Below are 22,473 nucleotides of genomic sequence, written 5' to 3'. Positions count from 1 at the left end.
TAGCCCTGTGGATTGGCATCCCCATTGCCTATTGGGGGCTCCCAGGAGCACTCCCGCAAACTGACGTACCCATACAAAACAACAAAATATACAAGTAGGCACTTTGTACCCACTTTTAATTAGTGGCAGAGGTGGAGCTCTAAGAGAAAAAGGGTGGAGCCTACAGAGGAAGGGGTGTGGATTACAGATGACAGTGCAGGTCTGAAGCTGGAGGGGGGGGTGATCTTGACAGGAAGGGGTGGGTCGTAGTTAAATTAGGGGGTGCACGAGTTTAGTCTGGCCTAGGGCAGCACAAAACCTAAATACACCACTGCCTCATATTATATGGTTTTGGTAAGTCTAAAGGAAAAAGTCTTCAGAAAATCTTTTAGTGTGTATGGCCCATAAGTGTCAGTTTTGTCTGCTGCCTCGTTCCTCTGCTATCAGCATGATCACTTGATCACTTCTGGCACGTTTTCCTGGTGACAATGGAGGGCTGATTGACAGCCTCCACTCCTGTGTTCCTGTGTGCTGTGTGAATGGGGGGTGTGTCTCTTCCCTCCAATCAGCTCTCAGAGCTCTCCTCACTGAGCTCTTCATAGTGTAATTTCAGCTCTCCACCCCCTTTTTTCTCATCTCCTCAACATGCTTTTTAATTCAGCACTTTGAACGAATGTAGAAAAATACGCAGATAAACAGGTACAACTTATGTTTGTGTATCCCATGAGGCCAGTCACTTAATTTGGTAAAAAAAAACAAGCGGTTAAAGCGGTATTAAACCCAAAACAAAAAATGCAATATGTTGCAGCTTACCAGTCAAAAAATGTGGTGTCCACATTCGTTTTTTTTAAGGCTTTTTTGACTCTTTACCTGGTGATTTGGGCAGTGAGGCTAGGCTCATATCTGTGCTGGTGGTTTCCACTGCAGGTCCACATCTGTTCCTGCAGAAGATGTGTGCGGGTGCCATTAATTCTAATGGCACGCTGCATGCACTGGAAATCACTCCCCCACTGGAAACCACACTGCACTGGCAGTTCCCATGCGGGCTGCCATTCCAAAATGGAGCAGGAACCTTTTCCCTGTGTTTCAGGAGGCACAGCAGCCTATTCAAATGAGTGGGCTACCATGCCTATGCAAAAGAGTCTCGCAGAGCTGAATCAGTGCGAACCTAGCCGAATACACCACCTGTATTAGAGCGCCCCCACTGTGGCTGAAGGAGCACAGGGGGTACCGTTGGACAGCAGCATTGTCATTCTTGGGGAGGTGAGTATTGGATGTACTAGCAGATTTAGATACACTAACAAACTGACATTAAACCCAAGATAATACTTGCATACAGTTACAGCAACAGTTTTTTCTTTTTGGGATAAAGGTTTTACATAAATAAGTAAAAGCTGATCATTGTAAGCACCTCTGTCAATGGTAAATGGTTTGTCTCAACACTCTAAGGCATTGCTTAGACTTGCGGCTGGGCTGTGTTTTTGCCGCCTGCCAATGGCCCCCACTTAGGCTGCAATAGGCAGCTAATAGGGATTCTTACATACCACGGCCATGATGTTTTGGTTCACGCCCACGGCAAAGTTGGCCTGACCAAGTAAATCGGGAAGCTCCGCAGCCGCATGCAATGCACCCAGTTGCGTCACCTTGGTCAGCAAAAATGGGGTTAAATCAGGCAGCGAGGAGGCGTCACATCGCTACCTCGCCAAATGTCAATAGCCTCTGGAGCGTGATCTGAAGGCTGATCGGACTTCAGAGGCAAGGGAGATTTAGATGCATATCTAAACTTACCCTAATTACTACACTTGCGGGAGAGCTTATTCTTTTGAAAAACAGCCTAAGGCCCTTTTCACACGGGCTTTCCAATCCGATCCGCCTGTCAGTTTTTCAGGCGGACCGGATCGAATGCTCCATGCAGCCCTAAGGAGCGGCGGGTGTCAGCGGAGGCAACTCCGCTGACACCCGCTGCTATCCGATCCTATCCTGTCTGTGAAATCCGGACGGATGGAAACCCTATTTTCCATCTGTCTTGAGGATGGGATCGGATGAGAACAGACAGGCGCTCCGTTCTGGTCCGATCTCCCCATAGAGGACAGTGGGGATCTAACGGCTCCGTTTTCGCACACAGAGCAGAGACGGAGCTGTCATTCGCCTGCTCAGCGGGGATCGGCGGATCGATCCGCTGAGCAGAACGGGCTCCATCGGGCGCCGCCCATGTGAAAGGAGCCTTACTGGCCAGATCACAAGTTGGAAATAAAAGAAGGAAATCCCTGGTAAATGGGGATGTCTTTGTAGGGAGGCAGTAAAATATATATGAACATGTTTTGATACTCTCTTCAGCATGTGCACTTTGTTTGATTCATGTTTTAAACCTTCAATGCAAGCAAAGCAACATCTGCACAAGTCCACTTACACTCCCAGTGTTTATTAATGCTCTGATTTCTGTTTGGCTTGGTTAATGGGATACTGTGTCTATGTTAATACTGAGAACTGCTGTATTGGAAAGTTTTCCTCCTCCATGCGTTTGCTTTGGCATACTGGACCTCCTTCCTGCCTTAAATTGAGTGCAAACCTAATAATAGTGTTCATATCCCAGGGGCAGTAGGCTGGTAATGGAAGGAGTAGATCTCTCAGACGAAGGATTCTATCTTAGGAGAACCATTTGAAACATTATATTTACATTTTGTTGCCATCCATATAACTGTAAATGACATTATTATGCAATTCTCTTGTCTCTTGTTATGACTGTGGCCTTGGAGTAGAACAAAGTAATAAGAAATATTTGTTGCCATTGCACTTTTTGTACATACAGAAGTTATTTAAAACATTTTCCGCTGCATTGAAGAGACAGATGGGGTTATGTAATAAGGCAAGGCAAAATGTAGAAAGTGTTTAGTAGCATTTGTTGGAAGATACGTATTCTTTGTTGTATCATTGTATTCTCTTTGTTATTGTGAAATTCTTTAATAAAAACGAATCATACAGAAAGTGTGTAGTAGCATGCTTTTCATTGTTCTAGCAGCTGAAAGGAAAAATCTCATTGTTAGCTGTGGGCAAATGCACTTTGTACACTGCCATTGCACTTTGCCCTATCCAATGTATACAAAGTACTTTGGACTATTTTAGGCATAGATTGCATTTTCAGGAAATCATTGGAAAACCGTGACAGTTTGCAAATGCAGTAACCTTAACCACTTAAGCCAGTGGTGTATTTAGGTTTTGTGCTGCCCTAGGCCTGACTAAACTTGTGCACCCCCTAATTTAAATATGACCCACCCCTTCATGTAAAGGCCACACCCCTTCCTGTTTATGACCCACCCTGTCATCTGTAAACCACAGACCATAACCACAGTCTATCAGTGCCCATCAGTGTAGCTTCATCAGTTCCCATAAGTTCAGCCTCATCTGTGCCGCCTCTTTACTGCCCATCAGTGCAGCATATCAGTGCAGCCTCATCAGTGGCCACCAGTGCAGCCTTATCAGTGCCTTATGTCACGGGATTAGTAAGATTACTCTTTTAAGATATTTGGACTTCTGTTTGCTACCACTGATTGTAATTATAGGATTATTTCACTTATTTGTATAATAAATAGGAAGCCCATAGTCATTATACAAATAATGAAATATTTTTTTTGCTGCCCCCCTGCAAAGTGCCGCCCTAGGCCTGGGCCTTGTTGGCCTAGGCCAGAATACAGCACTGACTTAAGCCCTGGAGGATTTGGCTTCTCAAAGACCAGGCCCTATTTTGCAATTCGGCACTGTGTGACTTTAACGGACAATATCGCGGTTGTGCGACGCTGTACTCAAATGAAATTGACGTCCTTTTTTTCCCACAAACAGAGCTTTCTTTTGGTGGTATTTGATCACCTGTGCGATTTTTTACTTTTTGCGCTATAAACAAAAAAAAGCGTCAATTTTGAAAAAATAACAATATTTTTCATATTTTTTTTAATATGAAATTCCCCCAAAAAAATGTAAAAATCAAAATTTTTTTAAAATTTTAGGCCAATTTGTTTTCTGCTGCATATTTTTGGTAAAAAAAAATCCCAATGGGCTTATTTTGATTGGTTTGCGCAAAAATTATTGCGTTTTTATTGTTTTTTTTTTTTTAACTAGAAATGGCAGCGATCTGCGTTTTCTTTTGTGGGACTGCGACACTGCGGCGGACAGATCGGACCCCTGACTAACATTTTTGACACTTTTGGGAGTACCAGTGACATTACTACAGTAATCAGTGCTATACATATGCACTGTTACTGTAAAAATGACACTGGCAGGGAAGGGGTTAACTTTATTAGAGATCAAGGGGTTAAGTGTGTCCCTAGGGGCGTGCTTCCAACTGTAGATGGGCGTGGCTTTTGATGTAACCACAGAGACATACGATCCTACATAGCAGGATCGTATGATCTCTGGTGTTACACCAGGGAGAATGACAGGGTGCTTTGTTTACATTAGCCGCCTGCCTTTCTCCCTCTCCAGTGGGAGATCGCGAGTGGCCGACGGGGACTTCAGTGAACGAGCAGGGGCGGGAGCGCGCCTTGGGCGGCGCGCGCTCGCCCCCCACAGGCTCCTGGGCGAGCGACGTAGTACTAGTACTTGCAGCGGTCGGCAAGTGGTTAAAGTGACATGAAAGTCTTTTTTTTTTTAAATAAAAATAACAAACATGTTCTACTTACCTCCTCTGTGCAGTTGGTTTTGCACAGAGCAGCCCAGATCCTCCTCTTCTCAGGTCCCTCTTCGGTGCTCCTGGCCCCTTCCTCCTGTTGAGTGCCCCCAAAGCAAGCAGCTTGATATGGGGGCACCTGAGCCGAGCCACAGCTTCGTGTGTCCATTCAGACACAGGGCCGTGGCCTACCCCCGTCACCTTTCTCTCCTCATTGGCTGACTGACAGCAACGGGGGCCAATGGCGCTGCGCTGCTGTCTCAGTCAATGAGAAGGTGAGTCCTGGGCAGTCAACACACTCTTGCAACATCACTGGATCTAGATGGACCTCGGGTAAGTATTAGGAGGGCTGAGGGGGCTGCTGCACACGGAAGGCTTTTTTTGCTTAAAAAAACATTCTGCCTTTACAACCACTTAAAAACACGATCACTTTTTTTTTGTAAACAGATTATTAAAGCTCAACTCCAGTAAACTCAAAAACTCTACTTGTAGAGGGGCTGTACCTGCACTGCAGGGGTTACCGGCTTGTTTATGTCTAGGGGATAGAAAAGTCGTTTTACTTACCGGATCCTCCTCTCTGCTAGCAGACTGCGCTCCCCCATGCTTCCTGTGCTGGGCGTTGGTTCCTGCATTTGTCTTGATGACATCAGAGGACCTTAGACCACTGGAGTCTAGGGGAGAACAGGCTGTGTTGTCTGGTCTAGCAGCACAGAGGAGTCTGTGGTAGTGAAGAATCGGGTAAGTAGAAGTGCATTACCAAGTCCCCTATGCCTAAATTAGCAGTTAAAGCGTTTGTAAAGATTTTAATTTTCTTTTTAAATTAACATGTCATACTTACCTGTCTATGCATTGGTTTTGCACAGAGCAGCCCCAATTCTCCTCTTCTCAGGTCCCCACAGCACTCTGGGCCCCCCCCTTGCCAATTGCCCCCATAACAAGCCGCTTGCTGTGGGGGGCACTCGTGCGTGCTCAATCCAGAGCCAGCTCTCTGTGTCCATAAGACACAGAGAGTGGGGCTCAGCCCTGCCCCCTGCTTCCGCTGCAGCAGTGGGAGCCAATGGTTCCTGCTGCTGCATCTCAGCCAGTAAGAAGGGAGAGAAATGGGAGAGCTGCTGCTCTTGTGCACATCGCTGGATCAAGATGGGGCTTAGGTAAGCATTTAGCTGCACACTGAAGGTTTTTTACCTTCATGCATTGAATGCATGAAGGTAAAAAAAAAACCCTGAGCCTTTATAACCACTTTAACCCTTGCAGTGTAGGAAACCATTGCAAGGGAGGATTTTTAGATTTCCTGGAGGCCAGCTTTAAAGAATATGTTATATTGGTAGTTATAAATGACTGTAGTCTGCCCTGCTTCTGATACTTGTCACATGAAACTGCACACAACACGGCTTGATGAGATCTGTATCATTATAGTTAATAAATTAAAGAGAGAAAAAAAAAATATTTGAACAATGCCTTTGATTGTAATGGCATAGATCACATCATACATTTTACATGTAGTTTCATTTGCATTTGACAGCATTAGAAGTTAGCTTGATTTGATGCTGTATATTGATGTTCACGATATGATCAAAAGTATGTGACTCCCCTCCAAATGATTACGTCCAGATGCACAAAGCCAGGGCAATAAAGAGTAGTTTGGTGTGTAGAAACTTGAGTGGTCTGCACAAAGTTCCTGAACATTTTTTTGACTAATTGGAATGCCTATTGTGAGCCTTATGGTGTTGTAGGTTTGGATTTGGGATGTGACAGTATCAGCCATTATTTAGCATCTCAGAACTTTGCTGTAAGAAGGGGGGTTTCCAAATTTTCGAAACAAAGGGCCAGTTCTTCCAGTGCTTCAGACTTTAGAAGGGGCCTGACTGTGGCCAGTGGGAGTAGAACATGTCCTAGTGTCAATGGGAGTAAACAATGTCTCATCTTTGGTATTAGGGAAAATATTGGTGCCCTGTGGCCGGTGTCAGTGGGAGGAATATTGCTCTATCATTTATGGCAGTGGAAGGAATAGTGCCCCATTATTGGTATCAGCGGGAGGAATAGAGCTCCATCATTGATGGCAGTTGAGGGAATAGTTCCCCATCAGTTGTATCAGCGGGAGGACTAGAGCTCCATCATTGATGGCAGTTGAGGGAATAGTTCCCCATCAGTTGTATCAGCGAGAGGAATAGAGCTCCATCATTGATGGCAGTTGAGGGAATAGTTCCCCATCAGTTGTATCAGCGGGAGGAATAGCGCTCCATCATTGATGGCAGTTGAGGGAATAGTTCCCCATCAGTTGTATCAGCGAGAGGAATAGAGCTCCATCATTGATGGCAGTTGAGGGAATAGTTCCCCATCAGTTGTATCAGCGAGAGGAAAAGAGCTCCATCATTGATGGCAGTTGAGGGAATAGTTCCCCATCAGTTGTATCAGCGGGAGGAATAGAGCTCCATCATTGATGGCAGTTGAGGGAATAGTTCCCCATCAGTTGTATCAGCGGGAGGAATAGAGCTCCATCATTGATGGCAGTTGAGGGAATAGTTCCCCATCAGTTGTATCAGCGAGAGGAATAGAGCTCCATCATTGATGGCAGTTGAGGGAATAGTTCCCCATCAGTTGTATCAGCGGGAGGAATAGAGCTCCATCATTGATGGCAGTTGAGGGAATAGTTCCCCATCAGTTGTATCAGCGGGAGGAATAGCGCTCCATCATTGATGGCAGTTGAGGGAATAGTTCCCCATCAGTTGTATCAGCGAGAGGAATAGAGCTCCATCATTGATGGCAGTTGAGGGAATAGTTCCCCATCAGTTGTATCAGCGGGAGGAATAGAGCTCCATCATTGATGGCAGTTGAGGGAATAGTTCCCCATCAGTTGTATCAGCGGGAGGAATAGAGCTCCATCATTGATGGCAGTTGAGGGAATTGTTCCACATCAGTTGTATCAGCGGGAGGAATAGAGCTCCATCATTGATGGCAGTTGTGGGAATAGTTCCCCATCAGCGGTATCAGTGGGAGGAATAGTGACCCATCGTTGGTGCCATTGGCAGGAATAGTGTACCATCATTGATATCATTTGGAGGAATAGCGCCCCATCGTTGGTGTCAGTGGGAGGAATAGTGCCCTAAGGGCCAGATACAGGTATGCAAAGGGCCAACGTTTGGAGACCACTGCTGTAAGATGTGGAAAATATCCTTTTACACTTATTCTCTCTTTTTTAGTAGTTTATGTGTTTAGGTGGTTAGCAACGTTTATTTTTTTTTCCAAATTCTGAAAAACCTACATAGATGTAAAATTCAAGGACAGTGCCTACTTTTCCCAAGTTTTAAATTTTAGCATACAGTAGATTTAATTACTATACGTTAAAGCAAGACTTATTTGGGTTTGCTATCTTCCTGGTTTTAAACCAGGCTGAAGTTTGTGGAAGATACTGGAAAAAAAAAATGGACAGAGGGCGCACCAGCCTAGCGCATTATCTTTAAAACAATTTATTGTAATAGACATGTATACACATTATACTCACAAAACGATTATGAAACACGGGCAATAAGCAATGAGGGACCACCAGGGGTCTCCACTGGGCATCCTCAGCTGCTGCAGGCCGTGGAAGGATGTAGACCTCCAAAAAAACGCTTACGCGTGTCGGGGTGTTCCCCCTTCATCAGAGCTCGAATTTACTACAATTTGACCTGAATCGCATTTTCCGGATACCAGCCACAAGGCCACCCCTTAAGCGCAGGAGTCATTTGCTCTTTGTACAATTTTGAAGTTTGTGGAAGATTCTCAGATCAGTGCCCATGTCTCTATATTGGAAAAAGACCCTGACGCAGGTCTGACAGCTGGCAAAACTAAGATACTTGCTTCCATGGTCTCCCGTATTTTATTCACTTATTTGATCATTCATAACTAGACCCCTCTGCTAAACAATGAGGAGCAAACTCAGTGTTACTTAACATAAGGCAACATAACCTCAGACACAGTTAATAAGCTTTGCAGACCTAGAATCAAGCATTATTTAGACTCTAGTACTACAGTATAGTCCAGGCTCCTGTACAATGTGTAGAATGGGATACTTCTGATATACACTATGACCAGCTGAGCTTTGGGAACACTTTACCACAGTATGATATCATGTCCATTGCTCCATTCTTCAGCAGGTGTTTAGTTTTGGCCATAGCAAACATCAAAGCCTTCATGTGCCATAAACTGAGGATACTAGAAAATAGAAGTATTCTGTGACTACAGATAAAATGTACAAAGCTATTGCATTGTAGTAATTTTTATGTATTTTTCAATAGGATGAGCTTGATGAGCTGCGAGCAGAAATGGAAGAGATGCGTGACAGCTATCTGGAGGAAGATGTTTACCAGTTGCAGGAGCTCCGACGGGAGCTTGACCGAGCCAATAAGAACTGCCGTATAATGCAGTACCGCCTCAGGAAAGCAGAGCAAAAAAGCTTAAAAGTTGCACAGACCGGCCAAGTGGATGGAGAGCTTATCAGGAGTCTGGAGCAAGACTTAAAGGTACAGGAAACCCTGTCAGTTATTATGTTCTGTTGGGTGTTTTGTTAGCTGGTTTTATCTTTAATATAATAAATTGTGACAAGTACAGGCCGCCCCCCGAGTAACAGTCATCCTACTTACAAACATCCTACTTACAAATGGAAGGAGACAACAGGAAGTGAGGAGAAATCTCCCCCTAGGAAGGGAAATTCACTCCTGTAAGAGTTCTCATGGGAAAAGGTGTCTCCACTGAAGCTTTGTCACCAATCCTTGTTTCCATAACAACCCAAAATTGTCTAAATCCAATTGTCACAGGGACTGAAAGTGAGGTGAAATCTTCTGAACAAGAGCACAGACAGCAAAACAAATGGTACAGGAGTGTTAACCATTCCCTATGCTATCCAAGAAACCTAAAAATTATTTTTTTGCCTGGAGCTACACTTAAAAAATGTACCATTTCCGACTTACAAACAAATGCAACTTAAAGCTGAGTTCCAGCCTTTTCTGTGTTTATTAAAAGTCAGCAGTTACATAAAGTGTAGCTGCTGACTTATAATAAACACACACTTACCTGTCCCACAGTCCAGCGATGTGGCCGCCCGAAGCCTCGATCCTCTCCCTCTGGTCTCGGCGGTGCCGGCATCACTGGTGTGGGCACCTGGCTGTGGCAGCTTGCGGCTTCACAGCCGGGTACGCACTGCGCATGCGCAAGTTGCGCTGCGCGTCTTGATTGCCCGGCAATCTTCTGGGACCTCTGAAATGTCCCAGAAGATTGCAGGGAGGGAGGGGGAGAGGAGAACTTTCACTAAGGGCACCACGGCACTCCGATCGGAAGTGGGAGCGGGTACCTTTTTAAAAGAAACCCCCCCCCCCCCCAAAAAAAAATGACATGCCAAATGTGGCATGTCAGGGGGTTAGGACTACCTAAAGTGGAAGTTCCACTTTTGGGTGGAACTCCGCTTTAAGAACAAACCTACAGACCCGATCTTGTTTGTACTGTAACCCAGGGACCGCCTGTATAATGTATGTTGGAAAATAGATTCCTGCAGCTGATCATGATATTCAGTGTTTAGTAACACTGGGCCTCATGGATAATTTTACCCAAAAAAGAAAAAGTTCCTTCTACATTTAGAACCTTAACCTTTCATTCACCCATGCTGCAATGGAAACAGGAATAGCAAATTTTAAATGGTTATGGCCCTTATCAGCTGGTTCAATAGAAAACAACCGACATTTGGCTATTGTGTACAGCAGCCTTTCCGGCTTCTGTTGAAAAGCGCAAGCTGGAAAACCAACAGCTGACCGGTATCCGATCAGTTTTTTTTTTTTTTTTTTTGCATTTAGCCCGCTGGGTTAAAAATAAATAAATGTGTGTACCAGGCTTTAGAGAGCCATTCTTCATCCAGATACTATGGTTTTGGCCTGCTTTGATATAACCCACACATAACAGGACCCCTTTATGAGAACTGGAAGAAAGCAATAGTGCAGCAACTAATTTGGTTCGATTTGGTGCAGACCTGTACACATACAGTAATTTCTAATGAAGTATCCCCTATATATAAAAGTGAGTTAAAACACAAGCCATGACATTTTTTGATCAATTAATGTAAAACCAATCAGTAAACACCAAGCTGAGGTTTACGCTAGTAATGCTGCATGATCATGCATTTTTTTACTGTTTGCGTGCGTGTTTTACGTGTTTTTTTACACACATTTTTTATAGGTTTTCATGCTTCATGCATTTTTGAGGAAGAGTGACTGTTTTTTAAACACAAAACCCTGTCAAAAACACACCAGAAATGCATGTACATAGACTGCATAAAAATGTTTTCCCCCATATAGGCCTTATTGTACCTTGATGATTAAAGCGGTATTAATTCTAAAACCAAAAATGTAATATATTGCAGTTTACCAATCATTAGATGCAGTGGCTTCATCAGTTTTATTTGTTTTTAGGCCTTTTTCCCTCTGTTTTCACCTGGTGATCTGGCCAGTAACACATCTCCTATATTGGAGTGCCCCTGTCCTGTCAGAATACTGCCACCCATTAGAAAATGTAACGGAAGTGACGTTCTGAGCAAAAACTGCTTACTGCGCATGCGCCATGTGGTCTTACATGGCCGCTAAGCGTTCCAATAGGTTTCTTAATCTGACAGAACAAGAAGGCATCGGCGGACATCTTCTTACACCCAGGCAAGTCTTAATTGCACACATATTTTATCAGTAAACTCTCCTTATATAATTTTATTTATACATTAATACTTTTTTATTATTATAGTAAATACAGCCATAAGCTTGCAGCCAGAAGGTGGTGGCGGCCATCTTGGTACACCCTTCACTGCTCAGCACCAAACTGATTATATTGTGAAATGGACTATTTCACTCAGTCGCGGTGAAATAGTCTATTTGAGTATATAAGGTAAGTTAACTGCTAAAAAAAGTATGAAATTAAAGACTTGTTTGGGTGTAAGAAGATGTCCGCTGCCGCCTTCATGTATTGTCAGATTGAAAACATATTGGAACGCATAGCGCATGCGCAGTAAACAATTTTGTTGGCAACGTCACTTCGGTTGCATTTTCTGATTGGTAGGGTTATTCTGATAGAACACCCCCACTCTGGATGAAGAAGCACATTGGCACACCAGACATCAGCATCGCCAGTCTGGAGGGAGAGGAGTGTTAGATTTACTAGCAGATTTAGATACACTAACAATTTAAAGCTGGACTTCAGCTCACACTTTATAAGAAGTTACAACAAACAGATCTTTTCCTTTTGGGATTAAGGTTTTAGCTAAATAAATAAAGGCTGGTCATTAAAAGCCCCCCTGCCAGTGGTAAATGGTTTGTCCCATCCCTGCAACCGCATACATCTGCTGGAGAGCTTGTTCCTTTAAAACACAACAGACTTACTGGCTGGATCACCAGATGAAAATAAAAGAAAGAAAGCCTAAAAAGGAAAACAAATGCAGCCATCACATCAGTCAGAATGAATAAATTGAAAAATAATGTTTACTGTTGTGTTTAAAGGCTCTTTTTAACTATTTGTGGTAGCAGTGAGTAAGTGAAGGGTTGCTGAGTGTCGGAGGGCTGCAATGGTTTACAATAAGAAGCTCCATGGATAAAAAGTCCTGTACATGTACTATTAGATAGCTACTTTTTTTTTTTAAGTATACCTTTAAACACTATATACAGTATAAAAGTTATGATCTGCACTTAAAAGGATCGTATTGTAAATTAAAATTGTTTCTCTAAATGTTGATATAGTATCTTTATGTAATCCGTTTAGAATGGTGCCAGTCAGGGGATAGTTCTCATGACTTTATTTGCATTAGCACTACTTTTGGCCCCTATTAATTAATCAAGTCTGCTGAATAATTCCCAGATAGACAAAGCTTGCAGAATTGCTGCATTCCGGCCAGTCTTTGGATCACGTACTGTATATCACATAATGATTTTGTTCAGGACTTTCGAACACCGGGGTGCTTTTTGTCAGTTACAAATGGGCTTCTTAGGAATTGTTGGGAGGAGAATTGCTGAAAAAAATAAAAAAAATCGCACTGGTATGCTTTTGGCAAACTGCGTCTTATTAGGCAGCGGTTCCAGAACTGTGATCACGCATCAAATGCCAAGTCTTTTTTTTTTGTGGAGCTTTTAACCTTGTTGAGCAGCAACAGTGAGTCATTATGTAGCAAATACAGAAACAAATGCCTGGAAATTCACAGTAACATCTATAAACCGGCCTGGATTGATGTATTATCAAGTACATAATCATATTCATGAATAAATTTAGGAAGAGCCAGCTGAGATGACATTGTGCATCTAGCTGTACCTTGAAGCTAAATATTTAGAAATTATTATATATTTAGTTAAAGTATAACTAAAGACAATTTTTTTTAAGTTGTGGATAAAGTGGAGGGGGATTAGAACCCCTGTCAGTTTTTATTGCTGTCTTTTCCCCCGTTAAGGAGATTCAACCTCTCAATTTGTCCTGTTTACTATTATCATTGAAAGTGAAAGTAAAAAGAAAAGTAAAAGAGGGGAAATCTTCCAATGGGGACACTAGTTCTGGTGACCCAAGTAAAGCCCCGTACACACGTACCGATCGTCGGCCGAACGATCGGCCGCCTTTTGTCCCCGGGCTGTCGTGTCCGCTGAAAAGTGCAAAAGACTGCACACGAATTTTGTCCGCCAACAACAGCCGACTGCAGAAGTGATGTCATGTGATGGTTAACTTTCCCTGTGTTTTGTCTTTTCTGAGCATGCCCAGTCTTGCAAATCTGCTGTCTGTCGGCCGAAATCTGTACTGACTGGCGAACAATCGGCCGTTCTGGTGTCGGCATACAAAAATTTTAATGCTTGCACGACAGATTCTGTTCGGCCGAAAGTGCGCTGTCGGCTGTCGGAAGCATCATACTAACAAGCCGAAAATCGGCCGATCGGTCGTCGGCCGAATCTTTTCGGCCGACAATCTGCACGTGTGTACGGGCCTTAATTCCCTTAATTTTCAGGGATTTCCTCCCACTTCCTTTTTGGCTATCGGCCAGGAAGGAAAATGTCCGCAATGGGACACAGATGGCGAAAAAAAAATCTGACAGGGGTTATAACCTTCCCTTAAGCCTCGTACACACGCGCCGAAAATTGGCAGGGAATTTTCGTCCAACGTCCGATCTGCCGATTTTCGGCTTGTTAGTATGATGCTTCCGACAACCAACTCCGACTTTTCGGCCGAAAAAAATCTGGTGTGCAGACTATAAAATTTTTGTTGGCTGTCAACATAACGGCCGATTTTCGTGCAGTCAGTACAGATTTCGACAGGGAAAAATCTGATGAGCAAGTCTGGGCATGCTCAGTGAAGAAAGAACACAAAGAAAGCAAACCAACACATGACATCACTTCTGAAGTAGAATTTTGTTGGGCGAGAAAATTTGTGTGCAGTCTAGGCACATTCCAACCAACAAAACACCACTCTGGACAAAAGACGGACGATCGGCCGATAATCGTTGCGTGTGTACGGGGCTTTACTCTCTTATCAAAAATGAAAAAGAAAGGTTTTGCCCATAGTTCTACTTTAAGTATTAAAATGTCCACTATATTTATTTGGTCCTAAAACACCTTATCCGGATAAAGCATGGTTTGGATTTTATCTGTCTTATAAAGCAGCAGTAATAGATGCATAAATAAGCAAACTGGCCTGTAATGCATGTCAATGGGATTGCAGATGTCAGCGGATGGTCATCCGCTGACATCCAATTTGCTTCCTTTCCGATCAGTTCCGTTTTTTGGAACGGAAGAGAACTCTAATTTTTCTTCCGTATAAAAAAAAACGTAGCGGACGCAAAAACGGATGTCAGCGGTGTCATCCGCTGACATCCGCAGTCCCATTGACATGCATTATCTCCGTTTATCATCCGCAAACGGATGGGATGATAAACGGACATACGGACCACGAGTGTCATCTGTGTCCGTAAAAAAAAAAAAGTGCCGGAGCGGATCAAAAATCATCTGCCCCGTGTGAAAGGACCCTTAGGAAGGACTTTATCTGTAGTGGGATTTATAAGTTACTGAATTGATTCTGCAGTGATGTGTAAACACCTTCTGTACTATACTAAGAAGACCCCTCTGAATAACTAGCTGTTTGGCAGTAATGCCCCTTTTACACAGGCTTTCCGATCAGGTCCGTCTGTCAGTTTTTCAGGTGGACCTGATCGGTTGCTCCATGTACCCCTATGGAGCAGCAGATATCAGCAGTGACATCTCCGCTGACACCCGCTGCTATACGATCCAATCCTGTCTGTGAAATCCAGACGGATGTAAACCCTATTTTCCATCCGATCTCCCATAGAGGAGAGCGGGGATCTGACAGGTCTGTCTTTGCAAAGTAAGCGAAGATGGACCTGTCTTCTGCCTGCTCAGCGGGGATCGGCGAATCGATCCCCGCTGAGCAAAACATAGTCCGCCTGGCGGAAAGCTCGTGTGAAAGGACCCTTATCCTGATTCTCTAGTTCACAGACTCTTAAAAAGGTATGCAGGTTAAGCCGGCCAAAAAAGGATTGAAAATCGGCCAATTCAGCAAGGACAGGCTGAATTTCAATCCATATATGGTCATTCCCACTCAAGAGAAGTCGATCAACCAAACGCCAGAAGACTATATTTGCAAGAGGAAGATCAATACAGCAATTAGCACCTTCAGGCCCTGTTTACACCTGAGCGTTTTTCAGCTCGTAAAACTCTTATCTCTGAAGTCTCAAAATGCCCAGCAAGCAAAATCCCATTCATTTCAATGGTCCCTGTTCGCTTATGAGTGTTTTGTCACCTGAAGCAAAACGCCTGAAGCTCAAAAAAGTACATGAGCTTATTTTTTGGCAGATAACAAGCGTTTTTGTTAGATGTCAATGCTTTCCTGCAGACACCTGCAAAAAACGCCAGAAAAAGGTCCTGAAAATGATACGCTCATGTGTGAATGGAGCCTCAGAGGGAGAGACCAGTAGTGTCTATCCCCATGTTAATCCTATGGCAATAGAATAACATTTTAGGATATTTAGCCATGTATAATTTAATAATATTTTTAGGAAATAGAATAATATGACTACATAGTGTCATTAATGTCAGTATGTGTTCTAGCGTATACCTATTCACATAGTGCCAGGGAATAAATACATATGTCCATAAAGTCCTTATTAATAAATCCACTTGGGCTTCTGAAGGTTTTACCCCCTTCATGACCGAGCCATTTTTTGTTATTCAGCACTGCCCTACTTTAACTGGTAACTGCGCAATCATGCAACGCTGTACTCAAATAACATTTATATAATTTTTTTCCCACAAATATATATTTCTTTTGGTGATTTTTAATCACCTCTGGGTTTTCTCATTTTTTTTTTATATAAACGAAGATTTTGGAAAAAAAAACAATATTTTCTTTTTTCTGCTATCAAACATATCCAAAAAAATATTAAAATGATCTAAGTTCTACTTAAATTTAGGCCAAAATCTATTCTGCTACATGTCTTTGGTAAAAAAAAATCCCAATAAATGTATTTTGATTGGTTTGAAAGTTATAGCATCTATAAACTATGGGATATATACTGGAATTTGCATTCTTTTTTTATACTAGTGTGGCAGGATTTCCAGGCATTGGGCCTAAAGTGGGTCTGCCATGGTTACCGGTGACACCTTCAGCCCATTTAAGCTGAATACCCAAGTGTGAGATTTGAGTCAAAGACCAGTCCGGCATCTTTGGTTTGTTTTGTTTATTTGATATAGGGGATGGGAGAAGGGAATGAGTGGGATACTCCTCTGGCTCAACTAGGTACAAATGGGACACTTTGTAGAAAAAAAGGCTGGATGCCGATCAACGCTTGCTGGCGCTTGAAAAACACTGACTTGCTGTACTGTACTTGAACTTGACTTCTGACACTCTGGTTAGCTCAAAAGTCCTGAATACCGCTCCCTCCAGTCCTTCCTGACTGAGGTAGCTCCTGTAACTGCTTCTGCTGCTGCAACTCTCAACACAGTACACTGCACACTGCACATTGCAGGCTGTACACTTTAACACTTCAGGGCCCAACCGCTGGTGCCCCCTTTACACTTCAGGGTCCTTTCACTAGACACCCCCTCTACACTTCAGGGTCCTCTCACTAGGCCCCACCTCTACACTTCAGGGTCAACACTGGCACCCCCTTTACACTTGCTCCTGCACTGGCTAGCGAGCTTCCGGATCCCTCTGACCTTCACCGGAGTGGTCCCCTCTCACTAGGCAGACGCCCAGGGGCAGATTGCAGTACTCACAAACTGGGAATGCTTTCCTGAAACTGGACCTCTCTCAGCTCCGCTGGTCCTCGGCACACCGGATCCTCTCTGCAGCTCAGCTCGGCCCTCTGTCACCTCAGGAAGTTGCCTGGGACACTCGATTCCTCTGACAGGAGGAGAGACAGCCATACTCTCCCTCCTGGGACTCTGCTTCCCGCCAAAGACGCTGCGTCATGTGCTCCCCTCAAACTTATACCCACTCCCAGAATGCTATGCGGCAGAATCTGCCTTTCTGGGGTAGATACAGGCCTGAGTGTGCCATTGGCTGGGTTTCCTCCACTGCCCAATGAGAATCCTCTCATGGAGCACAGTGGGGAGACTCCCCAGTCTCAACAGCCACACCTGGGAGACATGACAGCCCAGCTGAAAATCATTGCCCTGCTGTTAAGCAGACAAGGCCCACTATACTTTACCTAGCACCTACCTTGTAGGGTGCTACACTAGTAATGGCGGCAATCAGCGACTTATAATGGGACAGCGATAGTGCAGTGGAAAATCTGACACTAACTGACACTGGGAGGGGGGGGAGCTGACTAACTGACACTGACATCACCAGTGACACTAGTACAGTGATCAGTGCTAATAATATGCACGGTATTAATAACATTGGCTGGGAAGGGGTTAACATCATGGGCAATCAAAGGGTTAACTGTGTGCCTAACAATGTTTACTGTGTGTTTGTGTGCTGTTTTTACTAAGCAATGTACATGTTTTTTCTTTTTGTTCTGCTTTGTAGGGTGCAAAAAATAGTGCATTACTGCTGTCTGTAGAGAGCCCTGTGTTGTTTGCCAACACAGGACTCACCTCTGTCATTCCCTCAGCCGATCAGCAGGCGTTGATCATAAATTATTGGCCGTGACCCGCTGATCAGCTTGTGCTGTAGCGAATTACCGCACAGCGACCCGCCCACCCGCAGATGCAAATCACATACTGTATATTTACTTAATGCTGTGCAGCTAAGCCACCCTGTAGCAGTAAATTCAGCAAGTGAATGCATTGTCACAATACATTGTCATCATGGTCACGTTCTGTCACATATTAAGGGCTAAAATACATACAGTCCCTGGATAGGTTGTGGACAGTTTGAGATTGCATATAAAGCTTACACAGGCCTATTTGCTAGAAAGATTCATACTCTACTGTAAAAATAGGACTTCTTATACGGCCTGCACATGATTTATATATCCTTACATTATTTTTAGCTTTAATTACAACTTTTGCAATAGATATATGTGCATTATGAACCTCACAAGCACACCAGAAAATAATATTAGATATGTTTACACAGCTGCTAACAACAACCTAAGCTAAAATAGCCCCAGGGCCAAAAAGACATAGCAGCTTCTCATCAGCTTCATTTACCATGAAACATCAAGCACCTGATGACATGTCAGACAGACAGCTAAGTCACTGATGCGTGAATAAATTCATATATATATCAATTATCACCAGCACCACCGCTCAATATATATTATGATTCTGGTAAGTGACAAATATGTCATAGCGGAAAGCCACTTAGTTGTTTTATTCAGCTGAAGGAAAAGGTACTCACATTTTCAAATATGCAAAAGAAACAGCAAACCACTCAACCGCCGTTCCGTCCAGCAGTGTAATGAGGTCAGCACAGACTCTGCCCCAACGTGTTTCGTCTTAGGAGACATTCTAAAGGGGCCAGCCCTTTGAGTGGAGGTGCTGGTGATAACCGATTCCTGCTGATGTTCCCTGTGGTTTCCAATTTGTGTGTTATTTTTGCAAAGGTCCTCAGGCATCCAAGAGCGTTAAAAGGCCTACTATGATTTGAGGTCTTTCTTTTTGGGATGCAGCTGAATTTAGCAGTGGTGGGGGAACTCACCATGGAAATGGAAGATTTCAAGTCCCACTTGATTATATTTATAAGCAGATTTAGTTGCAAATGGTGGAAATAAGACCAGGCAGAGCCCAGAATACTTTTATATATACACATAGGCGTGCGCAGGGGGTGTGCCAGGTGTGCCTGGGCACACCCTAATCACTACGCTGCAGGATGGAGAGTGGGGAAAGGGGCTAGTAAATATGTAATTGATGGTGCCTTCCTTTTCCAAATAAACATTGTGAACACAACTAGGTTTACTATGCTTCAGTTTGTGAATGAACAGAAAGCTGCACAGCACAGAGCACTTCCCATTCATTCACTGTCCAGTGCAGCTGAGGCTGCAAAGAAAGGCATGTGTGTTTGAGATTTGGGGTGCACACCCTAATGCAATAGGCTGCGCACACATGTATATACAGTAGGTAAAACGGTTATGTATTTCTCATGAAGAAACACACATATTTATATTTTGTATTGTGTCATTAAAGGAACCTTTTTATGATTATATGTGTTGACAGGTAGCCAAAGATGTATCTGTGAGATTGCACCATGAACTGGAGAATGTGGAAGAGAAGCGACTAAAAGCAGAAGATGAGAATGAAATATTGCGTCAGCAAATCATTGCAATGGAGGTGACCAAGCAGGCATTGCATAATGAGCTGGACAGGGCAAAAGAGGTAAAGAGAGCTAACAACTAAATGCCCATATTATGTTTGTAGTACAGTGCGTATATATAGAACAAATATATTATCCCACAGTTGGAGCACGCATGCATAGATTCAAACTGTGCAAGGTCCAGTGGCGAGTCTGTTTTGTGGCTTTTACTATACACCCAGTTATGAGGGGTTTTTTTAATACTTTTTTTCCTAAAAAATTAAAGCCATTTATGAGCTGTGTAGAGTCCTCTTCGGATCTTCTTCTGGTGCTGCGCAGTCTTCAGTAATGCAAAGAGAGGTCATTAAATGACACTGTAAGCACAGTTCCTTATGGTGGTGAATGATGCCCTGCACTTGCAGTATGTCCTCAGTCTTCCTAATTGAATGTAGCGCCCAGATATTTTCAAGAGAGCAAAGCTTCAAAAACTGCCTGCTGGAGAGGTAAGTATGAAGCTTCTGTTGTAATGTTTTCCACCCCCCATCAGAGTTGGTTTAAAGCGGAGTTCCAGCCAAAATTTTTTTTTTTTTATGTTATAAATATCCCTAATATAGTCAGGGCTCGTGCATTTACATTACGGTATCATGTAAACTGTCCCCTGTTTTGTGTTTGTGCAGCAAGTATACCTTCCTTTATTTGGGTCCTGTATAGCGTGGCCATCTGCAGTGTGGGCATCTGAAGCCGCAGTGTTCCTCTTCCAGGATGCCGTGCTCAGACTCAGCCTCTTTGGCCCCTGATTGGAGGAGATGCGGCCTCCCATACACACATACAATGCTATGCATGGCCGCTCCCCGCCCCCTCTCCAAGCACAGACCTTGGCCCCTCCCCTAGCAGTGCCAGCACCACTCTATCTCCCCTCCCTCTCTCCTTCAGCTGGGCAGAGCAGCCTAGGGACCCATCAGTATTGGGGGGCGGGGCGGGGCTGGACACCATGCTCCCTGGGACGTCATGAGGCAGCGATGCCCATTGACTCCTGGGATTGATGACACTCATCTCCGTGGAGCCAATGCAAAGCCGGAAATTGCATACGTCGCCGCGGCGACATAAGGAGGAAGAGATATTTTAACATAAATAAGGTAAAGGAACCGATAAAAGAAGAAAAATGGCAATTTTTTTTTTTTTTAGCATGCACACAAGTGCTGCATGATGGCAAGTCTAAAATGTGGGTGGAACTCCGCTTTAAGGATACGCTAATTAAAGGTCATTCTTGATTAAATGAACCAGGTTGGTATGCACTGGCTGCTTTTATTTAACCCCAGTTTCCAGTAAATGGCAAATGTCCACAACTTTGTTGTATTGTGTAATTTGTGAATATATTGACAAGTATAACTGGTATCTTACTGTTTTAGATTTTTATATTCTTATCAATAGGAACATATGTTCTCTGGCTTTTCAGAAGTATTGTATGCCTCTTAGGTTTAATTTACTCACTCTTTAATTTGTGTGTCTAATCCTGGTATAGTGTATAGTATGTATTGGTATAAACTATACATACTAAGAAGGTCTTTTCAGGATTCACTGTACACTGTACAAATAATTATACCTACAACACTTCTCGATAATCCCTCAATTAAAGTGGTTGTAAAGGCAAGACACTTTTTACCTCAATGCATTTCCACATTAGGGTAAAAAAATGGTCCATTATTTGTCATCGCCCCCCCCCCCTCACCTCCCTGTTTACTTACCTGAGCCGATCTCGATCCAGCGATGTGCCTGACTGCAGCAGGTCTTTCCTCTCTCTCTCTGCATACAAAGGCAGCAGCAGGGGCTATTGACTACTATTGCTATCAATCGACTCCTGTGAGCAGAGACTTGGGGGCAGGGCTGAGCTGCACTGTGTGTGTGTCAATAGACGCACACAGCCAGCTCAGGCACAAGGCCATAGGTGTGTCCTCATAGCAAGCGGCTTTCTGCGGAGGCACACAAAGAAGAGGAAAAGCCAGGAGCACCATCAGGGGACCCCAGAAAGGGGTCGCTCTGTGCAATACCTTTGCACAGAGCAGGTAAATACAATATGTTTTTTATTTTAGAATGAAAAAAAAGCCTTAACAACTACTTTATTGCAGAAGGTTAGTTTGCTCGCATTGAGTAGATACTTTTGATGTTAATAAAAATCAGAAAAATTCTAATACAGCCTAAATTGTTTTATGCTAGGAAATTAGTTCTGTTAAATTGGAAGAGTACTTTTTCTCTGAGATTTACCCAGCTACAAAGCTTTGGGAATATCTAATACCCATATATATATATATATATATATATATATATACAGTATATATATATAGTATAAAATAGAAGAGCCCATCTTAAAAAAAATTCTACAAAATTTGGCAACCTTAGGCCTGCCTTAGACAGAACAAATTTCTTTCCTGCAAAAAAGAAATTACCTTGTTTCCCCCATCAACACAGTGTCGACAGAGGAATCCCTCCCGCTGAGCCTTTGTGTTCTCTGAGGGGGGTGTAAGCTGTCCTGCCGGGAAAACACAATGGTTCAGCAGAAGGGATTCCCCCACTCCCTCCTTGGGAAAACACAATGGTTAGATGGGTGGGATTCCCCTGTCAACACTGTGTTGATGGTGAAAATTGAGCAAATTGTTTGTTTGTTTTTTTGCATGAAAGCATTTTTCTCCATCTATGACCGGCCTAAGGTTGCCAAATTATGTAAATTTTCTTTAAAAACACTTTTTGCTAGTAAAATCTGGCAGGTTGGTTGTATCCAAGTTGATCGATCAGTACATTCAGCCTGCCTTTAAATGGTTCAAATCTCAGAGAATCGAACCGTCTATGGCCGACCTAAGACTGATGCACTTGGTGACCCCAACCAAGCTTATAATGAGAACATGCTCCTACCTAACCTAAGGAGTATGTTAAATTATTTAATGGTATTAACTGCTGCCATTCTCTTTTTTCCTTATTATGGAGGTGTGGAATAATGGGGTGTGTGTATGTGTGTCTGTGGATTTGTTGACTTGTTTTTTTGTTAGCACACCTATGAGTATACTTTTTGGTATTGTTTACTTGATTACTGAATATAACTAAAAAAA

At 43.3% G+C, this 22,473-nt stretch overlaps 1 protein-coding gene across 4 annotated transcripts in view; it reads left to right on the top strand.

Moving 5' to 3' along the window:
• Nucleotides 1-22,473, top strand: part of MTCL1 (microtubule crosslinking factor 1) — a 282,099-nt gene that overhangs the window by 58,217 nt on the left and 201,409 nt on the right. For all 4 annotated transcript variants that reach the window (XM_082259550.1, XM_082259551.1, XM_082259549.1 and 1 more), the window contains exons 2-3: nt 8,917-9,141; nt 19,297-19,455. In XM_082259550.1, the coding sequence (XP_082115676.1) occupies nt 8,944-9,141; nt 19,297-19,455 (357 nt within the window). In that variant the 5' untranslated portion in view covers nt 8,917-8,943. The remainder of the gene's footprint in view (nt 1-8,916; nt 9,142-19,296; nt 19,456-22,473) is intronic.

The sequence above is a fragment of the Pelophylax lessonae genome (assembly GCF_965119305.1).
Source record: "Pelophylax lessonae genome assembly, chromosome: 5".
Taxonomy (NCBI): domain Eukaryota; kingdom Metazoa; phylum Chordata; class Amphibia; order Anura; family Ranidae; genus Pelophylax; species Pelophylax lessonae.
Note: the sequence above shows the minus strand (reverse complement) of the source record. Positions and strands in the feature narration are given on the sequence as shown.